The sequence below is a fragment of the Carlito syrichta genome, unplaced genomic scaffold (assembly GCF_000164805.1).
Source record: "Carlito syrichta isolate Samal-C Ts95f unplaced genomic scaffold, Tarsius_syrichta-2.0.1 Scaffold303038, whole genome shotgun sequence".
Classification (NCBI taxonomy): Eukaryota; Metazoa; Chordata; class Mammalia; order Primates; family Tarsiidae; genus Carlito; species Carlito syrichta.
The window spans coordinates 125,836-146,403 of record NW_007247134.1 but is presented as its reverse complement, the minus strand read 5'-3'; the positions used below and the strand labels follow the sequence as shown (position 1 = coordinate 146,403).

Below are 20,568 nucleotides of genomic sequence, written 5' to 3'. Positions count from 1 at the left end.
GTCTCCTTTATCTCTTTGATTATATTTATTGTGCTTCTTTTAATTCCTTGATGGCCCATCTGTTTCAATCATTCAACTCCAAGCAGTATACCCATTAGTTCAATTCACTGTCACTCTTTTATGTGTTTACTCCTCAGGAATTTTGGTGTCTTGGCCCATGCATTCTTATTTCCTCTGAGAAAATGCTGAGGTGCACTAAGGAGTGTATAGCAGTGCAGACCCTGGTAGGTGGACCGCCTCAGGAACTTAAGGCATATGGAGAAAAGAGCACGGCGCTCGGGGTGGAAAATTGGCACCCCAGAACCACTGGCAATCCCATTTGCTGCTCTGCAAGACAGCACTCTCCGTCTGGTATTTTTCCTCAAACTATTTGAAAGAAGCAGCTCTGAGAAGACATAATCTCCTGAGACTGTGATGCACAAGCCCTGAGGAAAGAGGGCAGAGGGTATTCCTGGGGTGAATACCCAGGAATGCCGGCCAGCCCTCAACGCCTAGGAGGTGGGGATAGGGCAGGGGATGGCATTGGAGCCCTGCCCTGACACGAATGCCTGACGGAGGCTGCCCTGGCTGTTGCTGTGGATTTCTTTCTCCGTGGCCATGGTGACCTGTGACTTTCACGGGCTAACTTGCGTCAGTATCCCCTGGAGGGTTTGGTAAAGCACAGATTGCTGGGACTTATCCCTAGAGTTTTGGATTCAGTAGGTCTAGAGTGCGCCTGAGAATTTGCATTTTATCAAGTTTTCATGTGATGCTAATGCCATGGGTTGGGAACCACACTTTGAGAACCGCTGTGCAGGCAATGACACATGCCAGCACTTGTATGCATGCACAAGATCCCAGAGGCTAGTCACAGTTTTGACCTCAGATTTCTGTTTTCTTTTTTTTTTGAATCGAAGTTTCCATCTGTCGCCCAGACTGGAGTGTAATGGCACGGTCACGGCCACCGCAGCCTCAACCTGCTGGGCTTAGGTGACCCTTCCGCCTCAACCCTCCAAGTAGCTGGCACCACAGGCTGGTGCCACCATGCCCGGCTGATTTTTTTATTTATTGTAGAGATAAGGTCTCACCATATTGCTCAGGCTGGTCTCGAACCCTGAGCACACACCACCATGCCCAGCTAATTTTTTGATTTATTGTAGAGACAAAGTCTCACCAAGTTGCCCAGGTGGGTCTGGAACGCACTGGCTCAGGCAATCATCTCGCCTCTGCCTCCCTAAGTGCTGGGATGACAGGCATAAGCCACCATGCCTGGCCTGACCTCAGTTTTCTAATCATTGCTTCTCTCTTCCTTGTTTAGTGTTTCCAGAATTATTTTGGCAAAGGGAAACATACCAGGGGTGTAAGAAAAATTTATACACATTTTAAGCACTGTTATCTACGTATTCGTTTTCAAAGTTGAATTAAATTACAGCAGCAATGTGTAGTATGATGTTCACTCAACTATACTTCCATAATTTTCTTTGTTCTGCCTGTTGCATGGTGACATTAGCATTCATTTAATGCCATCTTTTGAGCAAATGTCATCCTTAAAATGTGTATACATTTTTTGGCACACTCGTATATTAGCAAGAACGAATATATCTTATTGACAGTTACTTTCTTGTGGGACCCAGTTTGTAATTTCTTTTGAGTTGGAGTCTCACTCTTGTCACCCAGGCTGGAATTCAGTGGCACGCTCATGGCCACCACAGCCTCGACCTGCTGGACTCAGGTGATCCTTCTGCCTCAGTCTTCCAAGTAGCCGGAACTACAGGTGCGTGCTACCGTGCCCAGCTAATTGTAGAGATGAGGGCTCGCCAAGTTGCCCAGGCTGGTCTCGAACCCACAGGTTCAGGCAATCCACTCACCTTGGCTACCAAAGTGCTGGAATGACAGGCTGAGCCACTGCACCCGGCCAATTTGTCATTTTTTAAAAATTTATCTCACCCAAACTGAAAAGTCCTTAAAATTGTGAAGAAGAATTCATGTACAGCACATAGTGAGTATGGCGCGGTTGGAGTTTCTTTCAAACATGATGAATATAGTCCACTTGACCTTTTTCCCTTATAATTATGTGGCAACCCGGATACTACCAGACCTCACCCAGATCTGGGCATTGTGACAACAGCAACGAACACGCAGGGCTACTGTGTGCCAGGCACTGTTTTGAGTGTTTTCTGTCTAACGTCTCATTTAAGCCTCACACTACCCCATGAGAATATAAGTAACCATTAAAGGCCCCCTTTCACAGATGTGGAAACTGAGGCAAACAAAGGTGAAGTCACTCACCCAAGGTCACGTTATAGTAAGTGGTAGGACAAGTGAGAAAATGGAGACCCTGAGATGGTCAGTGATCTACACAATATCAGCCCACCCTTTTTAATTGCTAGCAGGAATCAGAGCTGTGTTGTCAAACCAGTGAGTAAAGATCAGAGCTGTGGCCGGGCACGGTGGCTCAAGCCTGTAATCCCAGCACTTTGGGAGGCCGAGGCGAGAGGATTGCCTGAGCCCACAGGTTCGAGAACAGCCTGGGCAACTTGGCGAGACCTTGTCTCTACAATAAATCGAAAAATTAGCCAGGCATGGTAACGCACACCTATAGTTCTGGCTACTAGGAAGTCTGAGGCTGAAGGATCGTCTGAGCCCAGTAGGTCAATGCTGGGGTGGCTGTGAGCGTGCCAGTGCACTCCAGCCTGGGCGACAGAGTGAGACTCCAACTCAAAAAAAAAAAAAAAATCAGAGTTGTGGATTCAAACCCTGTTTAATCTGAACACATAATCTCTTGCTTTCTAAAATATACAAGAAAATTGCCAGGTGTGGTGGCTCATGCCTGTAATCCCCGCATTTGGGGAGGCTGAGGCGAGTGGATTGCCTGAGTCTGCAGGTTCGAGACCAGCCTGGACAACTTGAAGAGACCTCATCTCTACAATAAATCAAAAAAAATCAGCTGGGCGTGGTGGTGCGGATCAGTAGTTTCAGCTACTTGGAAGGCTGAAGCGGAAGGATTGTCTGAGCCCAGTGGGTCAAGACTGTGGTGGCCATGAGCAACAGAGTAAGATTCTGACTGAAACAAAATAAATAAAAGAAAATATACAAGAAAAAAAGTCCGTTTTTCCATCAGTTTGGTATACAGGCTCTTATACATAACTAAAGATAATGGTATTCCTTAGAGGGATGGGGACAAAATCCCAAATACAGCTTGTCAAATGACCCGCTCTTGCTATGCTTTAACTACTATCTTAATGAATGCATTTTAGTTCCTGACCTTTGATCTAGAAATCAGGTTGAAGGAACTGCATTCTGCTTTACAAGTGCACTTAAAAAAAAAGTAATATGCTATTTTGAAAATGTTCTTGCCCCAATTTGGCAGACAGTCCTCACTGAGCTCTCTGAATTTACTGACTTTTTACATAAGCCCTCACCTCTTTCTCTGACCAGTTCTACTGGTTTGGGCCACTTGGGCTCAGCCAGTGGGTGTCTGTTATCACTGGTCTCTTTTAAATAGGTTATGATTATTCCGGGTTTTTGCTATAAAGAGAGTTACTGATCCTTCCCTTTTCCCTCCATGAATGTGAGCCTCCTTGTCTCTAACCACACTCAGAAACTTAGAGCTGGCATCCAACTTGGCCACTTGTAGCCGGCAGTCGTCCTCAAAGCTAAACCAATTCACAAGACCGATCACGTCCTTCCCCTCCTTTAAACGCTTCAAGACACCCTGAACAAAGTTAAAAGGCAAGAAGGAAACATATTTACCACACTTAAAACTTAGACAAAGACTTGCATTCAGAACATATAAAGAACCCTCGCAAATCAATCGTTTTTAACAAATCAAAGAAACTGATTTAAAACCCACAAAAGATATAAACAGGAAATTCTCAGAGAAGAAAATCCACCTGACCAATTAATAGGAGAAAGCTGTTCAGCCTCACCCACAAACAATAGTTAGACACCACTCTTTTCTACCCATCTGATTGGTAAAAATTTAGAAGGTTGATAAAATGGTGTTGGTCAGTGGTTGATTTGAATGAGCCCCCCAAAATTCAATGTTAGAAACTTAATCCGCTATGCACGATTATCGAGAGGTGAAGCCCAAGAAGAGTAGATTATTGAGGGACTGGGCCAGTCATGGCAAGAGGGGGTCATTATTAAACCAAGCCTGTCCCCAGTTACTTTCCCTTTCATTACCCTTCCACCATCTACCATGGGACAGTGCAGTACAATCCCCCACCAGATGCCAGCACCATGCTCTCGGACTGCCCAGCTTCCAGAACTGTGAGAGAGAAGTCTCTATTCTTTATCAATTACTCGGTCCACGGTATTCTGTTACAGCAGAAAGCAGACTAAGACAGCATGAATATAAAGAAATGGTTCTGTCAGTTTTACCTACTAGAAGCCTCTCCCTCCTAACAGCAACCAGATACTCCCCAGCTGTGTGCGATCTTGACAAAGATCAAGGCACTATTCTCTCATTACAGAAGCTGGAGGGCAACTGTGTGCAATCTTGACAAAAATCAAGGCACTCTGTCCTCTCATTACAGAAGCTGCTCCCAGCCTCCCCTCCGCCTCCCTGTGACATGAGGTCAGCCCTCTCCCAGGACTTGCGTGAGTTAGACAAGGCTCAAAGCCAAGTTTGTTCTCCATTCAATCACCAGAGACCATGTCTTCAGCCTTCCTCTCCACCCATGAGCTGGCCCATGGCCTGTCAAGGCTCCCCCTTATGCTGAAGTTGGTATCTGGGGTTTAACCAAAGACTCCTTCCTAACTGAAATGCCCAGTGTCCCCAGCAAGCCAATGTTTTGGAATCTGCCCCAGGGAAATACACTTGAGCTCACACTGCAAGATGTCTGTGGCAGGAATGCTTGTAAAGGCAAAACAAAATGGACACAGGCTACCAGGCTGAACTGTATTAAAATGCTATTTTATAGGACAAAAGAAAGCAGCTTCGTGTTGGCAGTTTCAAATAGTTCAACCTCTCTCAGGAAATAATTAAATAAGCAATGGCTTTCACAATTCATAATACTAGGCAAAAACTAAAAAGAGATAGATATATATTTGCTGCTGTGGAAAATATTCCAAGTCCTATTTGGGAAAAAAAGCACGTTTAAGAACAATAAATATATACATACATATATATATATTTGTCTGTTTGTTTTGTTTTGTTTTGAGTCAGAGTCTCACTGTGTTACCCAGGCTGGAGTGCAGTGGCATGCTCATGGCCACCACAGCTTCAATCTGGTGGGTTGAGGTGATCCTTCCACCTCAGCCTTCCAGGTAGCGTCCATGTGCCACTACGCCTGGTTAATTTTTTTTTTTTTTTGATTTATTGTGGAGACGAGATCTCACCAAGTTACCCAGGCTGGTCTTGAACCCCTGGACTCAGGCAATCCTCTCGCCTCGGCCTCCCAAAGTGCTGGGATTACAGGCTTGAGCCACTGCACCCAGTGGACTGGTATTTTAAAAGAGGGAATAAGCCGGGTTCGGTGGCTCAGCCTGTAATCCCACGCCTTTGGGAGGCTGAAGTGAGTGGACGGCCTGAGCCCGTGGGTTCGAGACCCACCTGGGCAGCAAGACCTCATCTCTACAATAAATAAAAAAATCAGCCGGGCGTGGTAGCGCGTGCCTGTAATTCCAGCTACTTGGAAGGCTGAAGCGGAAGGATCGCCGGAGCCCAGCAGGTCGAGGCTGCGGTGGCCGGGAGCGGCCGCTGCACTCCAGTCTGGGCGACAGAGTGAGGCTCCAACTCAAAAAATAAAAAAAAATAAAAATAAAAGAGGGAATAGAAAGGCCTTGAACTTTGTATTGTTTAGATTCCTTTACAGCGTGGATGACTTCGTGAATTATCTATGGAATAAAATATAAACAAAACGTTTAAATCAATATATGTCTTAAATTCTTCAGCGTCCCATCATCTAAAATGGGCCGGCAAACCATGTTCCTGTCTTTTAAGAAAAGTTTTGTTGGAATACAGCTGTGCTCATTCATCTGCATATTGCCAGTGCCGCTTCCCCACAAAAAAGCAAAGTTGAGTAGCTGCCAGAGAGGCTTATGGCTGACACAGCTGAAAATATTTACTATCTGGCCCTTTCAAGAAAAGAACTTGCAAACCTCTTCTCCAGAGCGATGAGCCTCAGCTCTGGTGGGCGTTGGAATCACCTGGGATAATTTTTAAAATACCTATGCCCAGGTTCTACCCTTACAAAGCAAGACTTAATGGGTCATGGATGGGGCTTAGGCATTAATTGTCTTTCAGAATTTTGTGTGTGACTGGTCTAACGTGCAGCCTGGCTTGACTGCTCAGCCCTTTAAGATTAATTCCAGACTCCTGAGCATGGCTGAGAAGGCCCCGCGTGACCAACTTGCTGCTCTGGTCTCCTCCACCCAGTCCCTCATTTCCTCTGCTTCAGGCTGACACTCGTCTGTGTTTCTGCCTGGAATGTTCCTCCTTCCTGTCTGCCTGGCAAATGCTGAATCATCCATTAAGTCTCAGCGGAAGGATGCTCTCTCCTCCAGGAAACATTTCAGACGCTTGCTTAAGGTATCACACTCCGCGGTATGTCACCATGTAGGCACCTGTCAGTCTCCCATGTTGGGGGGCAGGGAACGTGCTGTGTCTCAGAGGACGAGCTCAAGAGACATTTGCTGAATTGAATTGAACTTTGAAAAAATGAAGTTCAAATGTCCAAAATCCCCCTCCACAAAGATATTTTGAGGTCCTCTCTGTGTCAGAAAACAAAATAACAAAAAAAAACCCAGATGTATATACTATAACAGACTAAGTGATTTTTCTTTCTTCCTTTCTTTTTTTTTTTTTTTGAGTCAGAGTCTCACTGGCATGTTCACAGCCACCACGGCCTCCACCTGTTGGGCTCAGTTGATTCTTCCACCTCAGCCTTCCAAGTAGCTGGAACTACAGGCATGTGCCACCATGCCCGGTTAGACTAAGTGATTTTCAAATTCCCTTCTCCATCATTGACTGGGCCTAAAGCTTATGGGTCTGGAACTGCAGGTGTTGAAGGAGACAGAAACAAGAGAGGCGTCAGTGCTGGGCTTGTCTCCTACCTCAGGTGAAAATCCAAAGGGCACGTGTGGACTGTGCCCTTTGAGAAGATTGGAACTTAGTTTTTTTTTTGCCATTGATATGTTGCTTTGTAAACTGATTGCATTTGCGGTTGTCTAGCTGGGCTTATTCTGTGCACTAGACAAATTTCCAAATTGCATTTCCTTCCTTCCTGATCATGAACTCAAACGGACAGGTTGCCCTTTCCAGCCTCATCCTTAATCAGCTTCTGTCAAGAGCCTAAGAGATGCCGGGGTATGGGCACCCCCCCAATCAAAATACATTGTGATTGTCATGGGAGGGAGGAACAGAATAAACAGAGATTCATGGCACCTCCTACTTCAAATCACATGGCAGTTGTTCCAAGTTTTCATTTTCAAAAGATTAAAAACAACTTGCTTCAATCCTGGGCTAATTGGCAGATAAATTTCCTTTCTCACATGGTGGCAGTGAAATGTGGATATTAAAATGCACAGTCGACTCATCTCAGTGTTTGAAAAGAAGAAGAAAGACCTCGATCAACAGCCTTTGTTTTTAAAAGATGATGCATTTACACCACGAAGTTGAAGGCGGCAGAAGCTTCTGGAATGCTAGGCCAGAAACAAATCCTGAAAGAAATGATCATCTTCAGCATTCACAGCAAATATTTGTGAAGCGCCTACCAGATTCGAGTGTTACACTGGATACGTTTACAAACTGTACCAGTTCTTGCTCTATAGTTGATGATACAGGGCATACAGGTAAAACGCTAACCACCCTGTGCCAGGATTTCCTGGCAGTAAGAAAAAGATCTGGATGTGCTATCCATTTAAAATCCAAGTTACCGGCCGGGCTCGGTGGCTCAGCCTGTAATCCCAGCGCTTTGGGAGGCTGAGGCTGAGTGGATTGCCTGAGCCCGCGGGTTTGAGACCCGCCCAGGCAACTTAGCGAGACCTCATCTCTACAGTAAATCAAGAACTAGCCGGGCATGGTAGCGCACGCCTGTAGTTCCAGCTACTTGGAAGGCTGAGGCGGAAGGATCGCCGGAGCCCAGCGGGTCGAGGCTGTGGTGGTCGGAAGCGTGTCACTGCACTCCAGTCTGGGCGATGGAAGTGAGACTCCAACTCCAAAAAATAATAAAAATAAAAATAAATAAAATCCAAGTTACCGAGGCAGGCTCTTTGCAATCACCTCCTGGTAGCCCCTCTTGCATCCGGTCAACTATTAATTTTAGACTTAAGGAACAAGAATAGCATGTGTGTCCATGTCTTGTAGCTACTGTAACAGATTACCACAGACTTGGTGGTTTAAAACAAAAGAAATGTATTGTTTCATAGATCTGCAGCCCCTTAAGTCCAAAATCAGTAATACTGGACTGAAATTGAGGTGTCAGCAAGGCCTACACTCCTCCAGGAGGCAGTAGGGAAGAATCAGTTCTTCACCTCTTCCATCTTCTGGTGGCTGCCAGCCTCCCTTGACATGGGGCCACATCAATTCGACCTCCGTGGTCACATCACCTGTGGGGAGGTGCACACGTGTCATACCTCCCGTCTCCCTCTTCTAAGGATATATGTGATTGCACATAGGGTCCACCTGGATAACCCTTCACGTTTTTAGACACGTAGCTTAATCACATCTGCAAAGGTCCATTTGCAGATAAGGTAACTTTCGCAGGTTCCAGGAGTTTGGTTGTAGCTATCTCTTGGGGGGGTCATGTTTTAGCCCACCACAGCATGGATATTTTTATCCAGTAAACCCAGAATTTCAGTGGAACCCACCGTCTCATTCTTCCTCCGTGATAAGTTTCTTAGTTTCAGCGTATCTGCGATCCCTTGCTCCAGCACCAGGAAAGGACCTGGCCTTGAGTCAAATGTTTTCCAGAATGACAGCCAGGTGGAAAAAGAGGCAACCGTCCAGAGCCTGAAAATCCAGTAGATGAGTAGTCTTCTGCTGGTGACAGGGAACAAAGGCTTGGCTAGGGTCTGGTGACTGGTGCTAGTCCGCTGAGCATCTACCTTGGACTGCCACCTCTGACGGGGCATCGGCCGTGACCTTGGCTTCCAGGAGAGAAGATGAGAATGCAGATGAGAGGCGTGACATAACCTTGCCAGGGGTAAACAAGGCAGCCAAAGGGAGCGAGTGATCCCAGTCGGAAGCTCAGCGCCCCGGCCTCAGGCTGAGCCGAAGGGACTTGAAGGGTTAAGAAAGTTTTAGGGCAAAAGGAGCTGCTTGGAGAAGACTTGGAGAATGTGATGAGATTAAAGAAAACAGGAAATGAAAGGCCCTGCAGGCTGCTGGGGAACCAGAGGACTCCACTACCAGCCCCCCCTCCCTCTTCTGTCCCTGGAGGAATGAAGGGCCGGAAGATGCAGAAGCCACGTGAAGCCACCAGAGTCACAGCCCGCCAAGCCAAGTTCTAATCCCACGGCAGCAGCCTCCCCTGCTAGGCCTCTGCCCTAGACGGTGCCACACACGGGCCAGGCTGCACTTAAAGAATCAGCTCTGAGCCGGGCTCGGTGGCTCAGCCTGCCATCCCGCGCCTTTGGGAGGCTGAGGTGAGTGGATGGCCTGAGCCCGCGGGTTCGAGACCCGCCTGGGCAGCGAGACCTCATCTCTACAATAAATCAAAAAATCAGCCGGGCCTGGTAGCGCATGCCTGTGAATCCAGCTACTTGGAAGGCTGAGGCGGAAGGATCGCTGGAGCCCAGCAGGTCGAGGCTGCCACTGCACTCCAGTCTGGGCGACAGAGTGAGACTCCAACTCAAAAAAAAAAAAAAAAAAGAATCAGCTCTGGGTGGGACTGCTGCATCTCAAAGAAAACAAGTCCTGGGACCTACCTGAGGTAGAGTGCCCCTTCCTTCCAGATAATAAATGCTTACTCTTGCTCCTAGAGAATGTTCGAGAGGCCACAGCTCTTTGTATTCGTTTCCTAGTGCTGTCCTAACAAATTTCCACAAACTGGGTGGCTTAAACCGATGGAAATGTCTGCTCTCACAGTTCTGGAGTATAGAAGCCCAAAATCAAGGGGTCGGCAGGGTTGGTTCCTTCTGGAGACTGGGAAGGAGAATCCGTTCCATGCTTCTCTCCCAGCTTGGAGTGTTTGCCAGCAAATCTTGGCTCTCCTCAGCCAGTGGATATATCACTCCCATCTCTGCCTCTCTCCTTAGATGGCGTTCTCCCTGTGTGTCTCTGTGTTCAAATTTTTCTGTGTGTCTAAGATGCCAATCAATCATTGGATTGGGCCCACCCTCATCTAGTCTCACCTCATCTTCAAAATTTCCAAATAAGGTCACATTCACAGGAACCAGGGGGCCGGGGTTTGAACCTGTCTTTCTGGAAGACACAATTCAGCCATAACACTCTCCAAGTAGGTGTTTTTATGAATTATCCTGATATAAGAAAAGCATGTGGCACACATTTGGTTCTAGGATTGCCATAAGACAGGCAGACTGGGTGGCTTCAACAACAGGAATTTGTTTTCCCACGGTTCTAGAGGCTGGATGTCTGAGCTTTAGGTGATGGCTGTGTTGGTTTCTTCTGGGGCCCCATTCTTGTCCTCCAGATGGACACTTTCTTGCCATGTTCTCATGTGGGCTTTCCTTTATGTATATCTGTGTCCTAATCTCTTCTGATAAGGGCATCACTCGTTGGGTTAGGGTCCTCCTACTCATCTCATCTGAGCTTAATTATCTCTTTAAAGATCCTGTCTCCAAATACAGTCACGTCCTGAAATGCTGGGGTTAGTACTTCAACAGATGAGTTTAAGAGGAACACAATTCAGCCCATAACACACACAGATCATAAATAACGATGAAATCTATAAGCCGAGCCAGTGGCTCAGCCTGTCATCCCAGTACTTTGGGAGGCAGAAGCGAGTGGATTGTCTGAGCCTGCGGGTTCGAGACCAGCCTAGGCAACTTGGTGAGACCTCGTCTCTACAATAAATCAAAAGTTAGCCAGGCGTGGTGGCGCACACCTGTAGTTCCAGCTGCTTGGAAGGCTGAGGTGAAAGGATTGTCGGAGCCCAGCTGTTCAATGCTGGGGTGGCCATGAGTGTGCCACTGCACTCCAGCCTGGGTGACAGAGTGAGACGCCAACTCAAAAAAAAAAAAAAAAAAAGAAAGAAATCTACAATAGTTCTTATTATAAAATCCACACATAGACAACTGAGTCTCACAGAATGCTTTCACTGATTTTACCAAACTCTTGCGTCCATAGCCAACCTATGGTTTCAGTTGACCAGCAAGTGTAGTCCTGACATGAATGTTGATACTTTTGTTCACTTTACTGAGTCATGTAGAGGTGAAACAAGAAAGATGTGTGTCAGAACTTATTTGTCTGTGATGTGAGTAACTTTTTTGCTCAATCAGGTGACAGTTTGAGTCCTGAAGAATATTTCCTCATCTTTTTTGGTGCCATTCATAACATAACGGTTCTAGACATTGCACAAGTTTATCTTGCATTCTTAACGTTTTATCCATCGGTTTCTTAAGTGTAGACAGTCAACAAAACAATAAATCAAGCCCTGACTGGTAACAATTGCTGACTTCCCTGGTACTCCCACCATGGCTGACTCCCAGCGCCCAAGGTGAAGTCCCTGAACAGGAAGTTAGAAGGCCAAGTACAGTCGTGTAGCAATAATTTTCACCATACAGAGACAAAAGATGGAAATCGTCTTCAAGAGTACAGATGACAGTGAAATGTCGTAAAATAATCAAGAAGTGATGAATTTGAATATTTATGACTTTTGTTCTTAACTTATTTCATTATACATTTCTGTGGTTTAACCCCTACAAATAACTGTTTAATGACCAGCCAGAAAATTTAGCAACTGGCTCTCACAAGCCAGCACAGACCGACTGGAGCACACTCATGGACCTAGGAATCAGCATTAGTTAAAGCATCTGTGGATTTTCAGAACAGGGGACACAGCCCGGTCATTCACAGGTGAGGAACCTTAATGAGGAAGGTGATGTGGCTTGGGTGAGGTCACATAGCTGCTTATTGGCTTAATTAGGAGACCCCAGGCCTCAGGATGGCCAGCCTGGCATACTTTCCACGGCTCAGCGATCTGTCTAAAACTTGGTTCATTTACAAGGAAAGTACAATGAAAAAAGGAACAGAGTGCCCGGGGGAAAGTTCAGGGCATCAGGTAGAGAGAAAGGGAAGGAGAAAGGAGACTAGTCATGGACCCGGAAGGACGTCCCACACAGGGGACTGACCCGGAATTTGGGAACAGATGAGAGTTATGAAAGAGGAAGACAGCTAATTCCACGGTGGTCAAGAAGAAAGAAAACACGATTGATCGGGAGGGAGGATGCCAGTGATCTTTCAGGATGTGGTTTTTGTATGTGATCAGAGGTTGAAGGTAGATTTCCGTGGTCTATGGAGTTTAAAACAACACAACCAGAAGCCAAGGGACCGGAACACTCGTCTGAGGACTGTGGCAGTGAGAAAGGGCCGAAAATGAAACCCCAAGACACAGGAGGGCGGCAAAATCAAAGCACACAAAAGGACTTGGTGGATTCTGTTCCCATAAAGATGCTGTGAGAAAGCAAACAGAGAGGGAGGCTGGAAAGGGAGAAATGTGGGAGGCTGAGGTGAGTGGATTGCCTGAGCCCGCGGGTTCGAGACCCGCCTGGACAACTTGGCGAGACCTCAACTCTACAATAAATCAAAAAATGAGCCGGGCGTGGTAGCGCGCGCCTGTAGTTCCAGCTACTCGGAAGGCTGAGGCGGAAGGATCGCCGGAGCCCAGCAGGTGGAGGCTGCGGTGGCCGGGAGCGGCCACTGCACTCCAGTCTGGGCGACCGAGTGAGACTCCAACTCAAAAAAAAATTAAAAAATTAAAAAAATAAGAAAGGGAGAAATGGAGCCCTCGTTTGAGAGTTGGATGGCTGGAGTCTTTCCAGTTACATCTGCCCTCTTGAATCCATCCTACCCACTGCCAGATTGAGTCTCTCGAAATGTCAGTCCCTCTCCTGTCTAGATCAGCCAAGATGCTAATTCCCTTCCGCAAGGCCAAACACCTCAGCGCAAATTCCAAGAACCCTCTCTCCACCTCATGCATCCGTGCCCCTCCCCCCTTAGGCTCCTCCCCTTATCCGAGCTCCCACCCAGCCCACACCTGTTACCATCTCTGTGCTTGGGATTGGGGGTGGCATGATAAAATGTTATTCTGCAAGACTTACTACATTTAAAAGGCATAGAGAATAAAACAAATGCCCATGTTCCCGTCACCCAGCCTGAAAAACAAATCTTACCCAATCATTTGAAATCTGGCCTGTCCCCGGTGGCATCCCTCCCTCACCACCCCTCCAAGGCAAGCCCTGGACTTGGAGGTCATCATTCCGTGCATTTCTTTCTTTTTTTTAAATTTTGAGTAGGCGTCTCACTCTGTCACCCAGGCTGGAGTGCCATGGCACGCTCACGGCCATCGCGACCTCGACCTGCTGGGCTCCGGTGATCCTTCCGCCTCAGCCTTCCAAGGAGCTGGAACTACAGGCGCACACACCACACCTGGCTGGTTTTTGTGATTTATTGCAGAGATGAGGTCTCACCAAGTTGCCCAGGCTGGTCTCGAACCCTCGGGCTCAGGCAATCCTTTTGCCTCGGCCTCCCAAAGTGCTGGGATGACAGGCTGAGCCACCGCGCCCAGCCCATTCTGTGTATTTCTTAACACATGTACTATCTATGTAGAGGCAGAGTACCAGGGAGCCTTAATCTGCATTTGTTTACACTCAGCTACTGTATAGAATCCCTCCACACTGATACACGTTTAGCTTTGCTTTATTCTCTTCTGCTGCTGGTTTTTATTTTGTTTTAACTTGTCTCTCTCGTTGCTTATTTTTGCCCGTAACTGAACATGCAGGCTCGGGCATCAGATGACATGGGCACAAATTCTTATTCTCCCATTTACTTCGGGCAAGATACTTGACATTTCCGTGGCCGGTTTCCTCAGTTATAAAACAGAGGTGACAACACTCCCCTCCCTCATAGGGTGGCTGGGGGACTGAGTGGGACAGACCCTGCACAGGCATCCTAATGGGGCTTGCCATGTAAAAGGCCTCCTAGCTACTGACTCTTGTTATTTTTCCATCAACATGACTGCCAGGAAAACCAGGCTGAGCACTAAGGTCAGAACCACACGCCGTGCTCAGAAATCTCAGGCAAAATGTCAGCACAACAGTGCCAAGTATTTTCTGGTCCATGAGGATGAAAATCAGTTCAAACAACTCCAGAGAGCCATAATCATCTATTAAAATAAATTAACAGTCATCTACTCCTTTATATAGATCATTCCATTCTTTCTCAAACCGTTTAATCTTTTTAAAACGGAAAAATGTTTTTAACTAAAAAGACATTGTCGTTTCTTTCTGTCGCCCAGGCTGGAGTGCAGTGGCTTGCTCACGACCACCCTAGCGTCGACCCGCTGGGCTCAGGCGATCCTTCCACCTCAGCCTTCCAAGTAGCCAGAACTACAGGTGCATGTTACCATACCCAGCTAATTTTTCAATTTATTGTAGGGACGAGGTCTCACCAAGTTGCCCAGGCTGGTCTCGAAACCCTAGGCTCAGGCAATCCTCTCACCTCGGTCTCCCAAAGTGCTGGGATTACTGCACCCGGCCAATTTTTTTTTTTTCCCCCAATTTTAAGGCTCCTACAGATGGAACATGGTTGGGGCATGACAAAGCAACTTGCAAGGCAAACACAGCGTTAATGTGACTGTGACTAATGGTAACAATATGTGCCACCACCTCATCACCAGAAATCTGAGCCAGTAGCTGTACCTTCTGGATTTTCTTGGCCAGCTTATTTGGCCCGGGTTTGTCAGAATGTTCCCTGTCCATATCACCAAGTGCTACAGCAAAACATCATCAATTTCAAAATGGGACTTGCAAAAGGTGGATATTGAATTAACTGGATTCTTATTTTCCCACCCTGTCACTAAATACCAGGACATCTAATCCAGTGTCGACCGGCAACTGCTTCAAATCATGGGCTATTGAGAATTGCAAAATATTGAGTCAAACTTTTGATTACCTTTATCATGTATATTCCGCTACTAAGCGTTTTTCAGTACAAAGCAAATCAGTCACACACTCAAAATGTGAACGGAAATGGCTTTGTCCGTTTATCTGGCTGTGGAAGACGTGAGTTTTTACAATTTTCCTTGTTAGTGGCTTCTGTCAGCCTCAACAATGAATCATTCTCCCTAAGGAGAGGTTACCCCCCAGTGAAAACAAAGCTGATTTTCTGCCCCTTTCTGGCAGGGAGGTATGTGTCCCTTTCATCGTGAGAAGAATTTTGGGAAGCTAACAAAAAAAACAATTGACAGCCATCTGACGTCCATCCTCGGCATATGCCAAGAGACTTGGCCGCCGTCCGCGTCTTCCAGCTTTGGCCAGCGCACTTACCAACGTACTCCTTAAAATTGACCGTCAAGCCGGGCTCGGTGGCTCAGCCTGTAATCCTGCGCCTTTGGGAGGCTGAGGTGAGTGGATGGCCTGAGCCCGCGGGTTCGAGACCCGCCTGGGCAGCGAGACCTCATCTCTACAATCAAAAAATCAGCTGGGCATGGTAGCGCATGCCTGTAATTCTGGCTACTCGGAAGGCTGAGGCGGAAGGATCGCCAGAGCCCAGCGGGTCGAGGCTGCGGTGGCCGGGAGTGGCCACTGCACTCCTGTCTGGGCGACAGAGTGAGACTCCAACTCCAAAGGAAAAAAAAAATTGACCGTCAAGCCCGTAATAGGCAAGACCTTTTCCCTAAATAAGGAAGCAACTCATTATCAAAAGCAGACTAAGTGTCTAGAAAAAGCAATAAGCCAAGTTACCTCGTATAACAGTAAAATTCTATCAATGTCAATGACAGTAAACAGCATCATGCAATTTATAAGCAATTCTCAAAAGGCTTGTCTTCTTGGGATTCCTTTAGTCTAGGCTGACGGTAGAGCTTCCTACAACAGAGATTCCTCCTCTCTTCTTGATTCCTGGCAAAATCTGTAAATTAAGGCTCATCTTCTCTTTCCTATTTGGCTCTGTGTTTTTAGCTCTCAGGAGTTTGTCTAGAATGCTCCCAGCACACACCTCAAACTGCCCTGTGTTCACCTACCCGATGGGCCGAAGAACCTACTTACTTCTTAAAGCGTATTCTTGGGGCTCCACCGAATTCAGATCGGAAAGGAACTCATCAGTATCTTGCATGCACTTGAGAGAAATGTTTCTTGCGGAAGCAACAAAAGTTAGTTGGAAAGAGAGCAGGCAAAATAGGAAAGCTGGGCCCATCGTCATCTCTTAACCTGTCAAGATAAAGCTCCCTTCTTAGACACAGAACCTTGTCTTTATGAAACACTGGTCTATAATGTGTTGGGGTAAACGGGACGTGCTCGCTGCTTAGCAAGCAGAGAGACAAGCTGCGTCTCCTAGCCACCTGCAAAGCGGCCCAGATGAACAAACCATGGAAACCAATTTATACACAACTTGTTATTGTTAAATAAAATAGCACGGAGGGTGTGGGGGCCGCTGACCACCTGGCTTCCATCCGTTATGCATATTAACACTTCCAGCTAACATGGATGGGGCTAGATTTTTCTCTGGTTAGACGATCTGGTGTATATCTCTGGGTTTAAAAATATATACTGAAGATATTAAATGGTAATAGTTGGTTTGTGCTCGAGAATAACGATGAGCCTAACTTTAAAACATTTGAGTGAATGATAAGCCAAGAAGGGCTTCTCCATGATCGTCTGTGCTGAATAAGGTCACGCATCTGCTAATACATTTGCTGGACTCTGAAAGTGGTATCTGTGTGGGAGTATTGAACTCCCCCACGGGAAGGAAGTTATTCCACTAGGACAAATATGCACACGCGCCCACACATGGGAGTTTGGAAAATCCATCCTAGGAAGTGAATGATGCTGGCGGAGAACCATGGGAATGGTGCACAACTAGTTTAAGAAGACATAAGTTGTGTCGATCCGGATTTCTCACGGAGTAAATATTTTTTCCAGAAAGGCTTTCTTTAAATAGCAACCTCCATATGTCCATTCAAAATGCGATGCGACTTCTGCAGATCTTGTTTCCACCGTGGAACACATCTGGGCCTGTGGGTGGCCATGACTCAGCTGGATTTCCTGCTGCCAGTTGGTTTCAGAGCATCTTCTGGCATATCCTGCTCTCTCTCACCTCTGTTCCTTTGTTCTTGCCCTGCCTGTGTGTGGAGAGTTCTACTCACCACCTGCCGAGCATTCATCATCTACTCCTACTTATTCTTTTAAGGACATGTTGCCTTTTCTGGGAAACCCTCCTAGGCTTCTCCTCAGGTGAGAACAGGTTGAGAATAGCCTGTTCTCTCTGCTCCCTGATGACTTTGCACACTTCCTTTGCCTCCTCACAATGAAGACATCTATTTCTGTCTCCCCGTCTCCCACAGACTTTATCTTTCTGAGATTTCCTCTGGTGGTTTGTGCAGTGGTTAAGAGCTGAAGCTGTCTCTTACTAGCCGTGTGACCTAGAGCAATCGGGCTGCCTCACTGACCTCATCCGGAAAATAAGGATAATCATTGTCTCTATCCATTGGAATTATGAAGCTTAATATGTTTAAAGTACTAAGAGAGTACCTGGCCTATTGTAAATACTGAAGAAATCCCAGCTATTGTTATCTTTGTATTCTAAATGCACACTACACACCTGGCAGGTAATAGTATGATATATCAGACATCCAATAATGTATATATGGCAACATTACAGTATCTGACCTGTGATAGACAATAATAAACAGTAGCTATTCTGGTGATTTATTATTATTTGTTGTTGTTATTGGCCTAAGGAAAAAAAATTTTGGCACGCAGGCTGAAATAGTTAAGGCACTATTAGGTACATAGTTCCTTGAAAAACCAGATCATTAGATCCAAATTACAAAGGGGACAGTATCAAAACGAAGAATTTTATAGTAGTTAAAACTACTCAAAGATGAACTGTGCTCTTTCAAATGACCTTGAAGTCTCCAGCCTTGTTGGTGTTCAACTGCGAGCTTCTTACAGATGCTAGGAGTTCAGTCAGGGTTCTGCTGCTTGCCACACAGAAAGCCAGTCACGGACACAAGTATTGCCAGGGAAGCAGGTTTTCTATTTGGGTGATATCAGGCAGAGAGAACAAAAAATTCCTTCTCAAATCTGTCTCCCCACCTCAATGAAATCAGAGGCTTGTGGTGGCGGGCAGGAATGTAGAAAACAAGAGTTGAGGAAGGTCAGGAAGAGGAGGTGGCAAACAGGCAGGCTCTGGCATCTCATTGTCTGGATACGATGACCTGGTAAATTTCAGTTTCCTGATACTATAGACTTGAGGGTCTGTGATCTGGTAAATTTCAGTCTCTTGATGCTATGGGCCTGTGGGTTGGTTTCCTGAGAAAGGAACTCAGATAAGAAATATGTAAGTATGAAGTTTTAACAGGAGGGTCAGCTACTATGTTTAGTAAAAAGAAACTGTAACCATCAGTCCTATGGGGAAGTTGGACTGGTTTCAGGTTGAATAGGATGAGGTTGTTGCAGAGGAGATTCAAGCCTCAGATGGTTCTTGTACAAATTATCTTCAATGTCTGCTCTTTGAAACCTTCCAAGTCCACTTTCAAAAGTATTTTCTATCATTAGTGCACTGGCTTTTATTGCACAATTCTGGGGATACTAATTGAATTAGAAATTGAAATTTCTTTTTCTTTCTTTTTTTTTTTTGAGTTGGAGTCTCACTCCATCACCCAGGCTGGAGTGCAGTGGCATGCTCATGCCCACCACAGCCTTGATCTGCTGGGCTCAGGTGATTCTTCTGCCATGAGTCTTCCAAGTAACCGGAACTACAGGCGCAGGCCACCACACCTGGCTGATTTTTTTATTTATTGTAGAGATGAGATCTTTTGTTAAAAAAGGTTTTTTATTTTAAATATGTGGGGTATAATTTGGGGTTAGGTACACAAATGTTCATTATGCAGGTACCCTTGTCGATGAAGTGTGCCCTCACCAGAGATGAAGTCTTGCCAAGATGAGGTTGCCCAGGCTGGTCTCGAACCCCTGGACTCAGGCAATGCTCTCGCCTCTGCTTCCCAAAGCACTGGAATTACAGGTGTGAGCCTCCATACCAGGCCAAAATTTGCCATCTTAACTATTTTTAAGTGTACAGTTCTATGGAACTAAGTACAGTCACATTGTTGGTGACCATCCCCACCATCCATCTCCAGAACTCTTCCGCACGAATAGAAATTCTGTAGCTGTTAAACCGGCTCCCACTCGCCCCTGTCTTCCAGCCTCTGGCAACCTCCATTCTCCTTTCTGTCTCTGTGGAGTTACCTATTCTAGATACCGCATCTCTGGAACGGAATCATACAGCGTTTGTCTCTTTGGGACTGCTTATTTCACTTAGCGTCATGTCTTCGAGATTCATCTATGTTGTGGTATGTGTCAGAATTCCCTTCCTTTTTAAGGCTCAACTACATTCCACTGTATTATGTACCCCATCCTGTCTATTCATTGCTCTGTCAATGGACGCTCGAGTTGCTTTTACATCTTGGCTGCTGTGAATAATGCTGTCTATAAATATGGATTGTACCAGCATCTGTTTGAGTTCCTGCTTTCGTTTATTCTGGGTAGACACCCAGAAATGGAATTGCTAGGTCCTATGGCATTCCTTTCTTTTTCTTTTTTTTTTTTGAATTGGAGTCTCACTCTGTCGCCCAGGCTGGAGTGCAGTGGCCACTCCCAGCCATCACAGCCTCGACCTGCTGGGCTCCGGCGATCATTCTGCCTTAGCCTTCCAAGTAGCCAGAACTACAGGCACATGCCACTATGCCCGGCTAATTTTTAAAAAATTTATTTATTGTAGAGACGAGGTCTCACCAAGTTGCCCGGGCGGGTCTCGAGCCCACGGGCTCAGGCAATTCACTCGTCTTGGTCTCCCGAAGTGCTGGGATTACAGGCTGAGCCACCGAGCCTGGCCTCATATGGTTAATTTTCGAGGAACAACCATACTGTCTCCTACAGCAATGGCACTGTTTTATGTTCCCACCAGCAATGGATAAGGATTCCAATTTTCCCACATCTTCGCCAACATTTGTTATTTTCTGTTTTGTTTGTTTGTTTTGATATTAGCCAACCTAATGAGTAAGGCTGAAATTTTACTTACAGGAAGGAACTTGTTCCCCAGTGATACCCAAGAGAATAAATGAGACCTCCCTATACTTGGCCGAAGTGAGCGTTTATCTCTAGAGTAGCCCAGGAGTTCTCCATGGGAGGTAGGGTGGGCACCCTCTGCTCTCCCTTTCTTGGAAACTTTGAGAAATTCTTGTGCTGTTCTTGGAAGCGTGATGTATATAAATAGAATGGGAAGAGGGCGAAAGATTGAGAACAAGTTCAGAAAGAGGCTCAATATATTTGGTTGACTTTACTTTTTTTTTTTTTTTTTTTTGAGTCAGAGTCTCACTCTGTCACTCAGACTGGAGGGTGATAGCATGCTCCCGGCCACCGCAGTCTCGACCTGCTGGGCTCCGGCGATCCTTCCGCCTCAGC

At 46.3% G+C, this 20,568-nt stretch overlaps 1 protein-coding gene across 1 annotated transcript in view; it reads right to left on the bottom strand.

Moving 5' to 3' along the window:
• Positions 1-16,300, bottom strand: part of LOC103259866 (O-acyltransferase like protein-like) — an 89,563-nt gene extending 73,263 nt beyond the window's left edge. Inside the window, 1 exon segment of the mRNA XM_021712066.1 lies at positions 16,153-16,300. Coding sequence (XP_021567741.1) covers positions 16,153-16,300 — 148 coding nt within the window.
• Between the last annotated feature and the right edge of the window lie 4,268 nt (positions 16,301-20,568).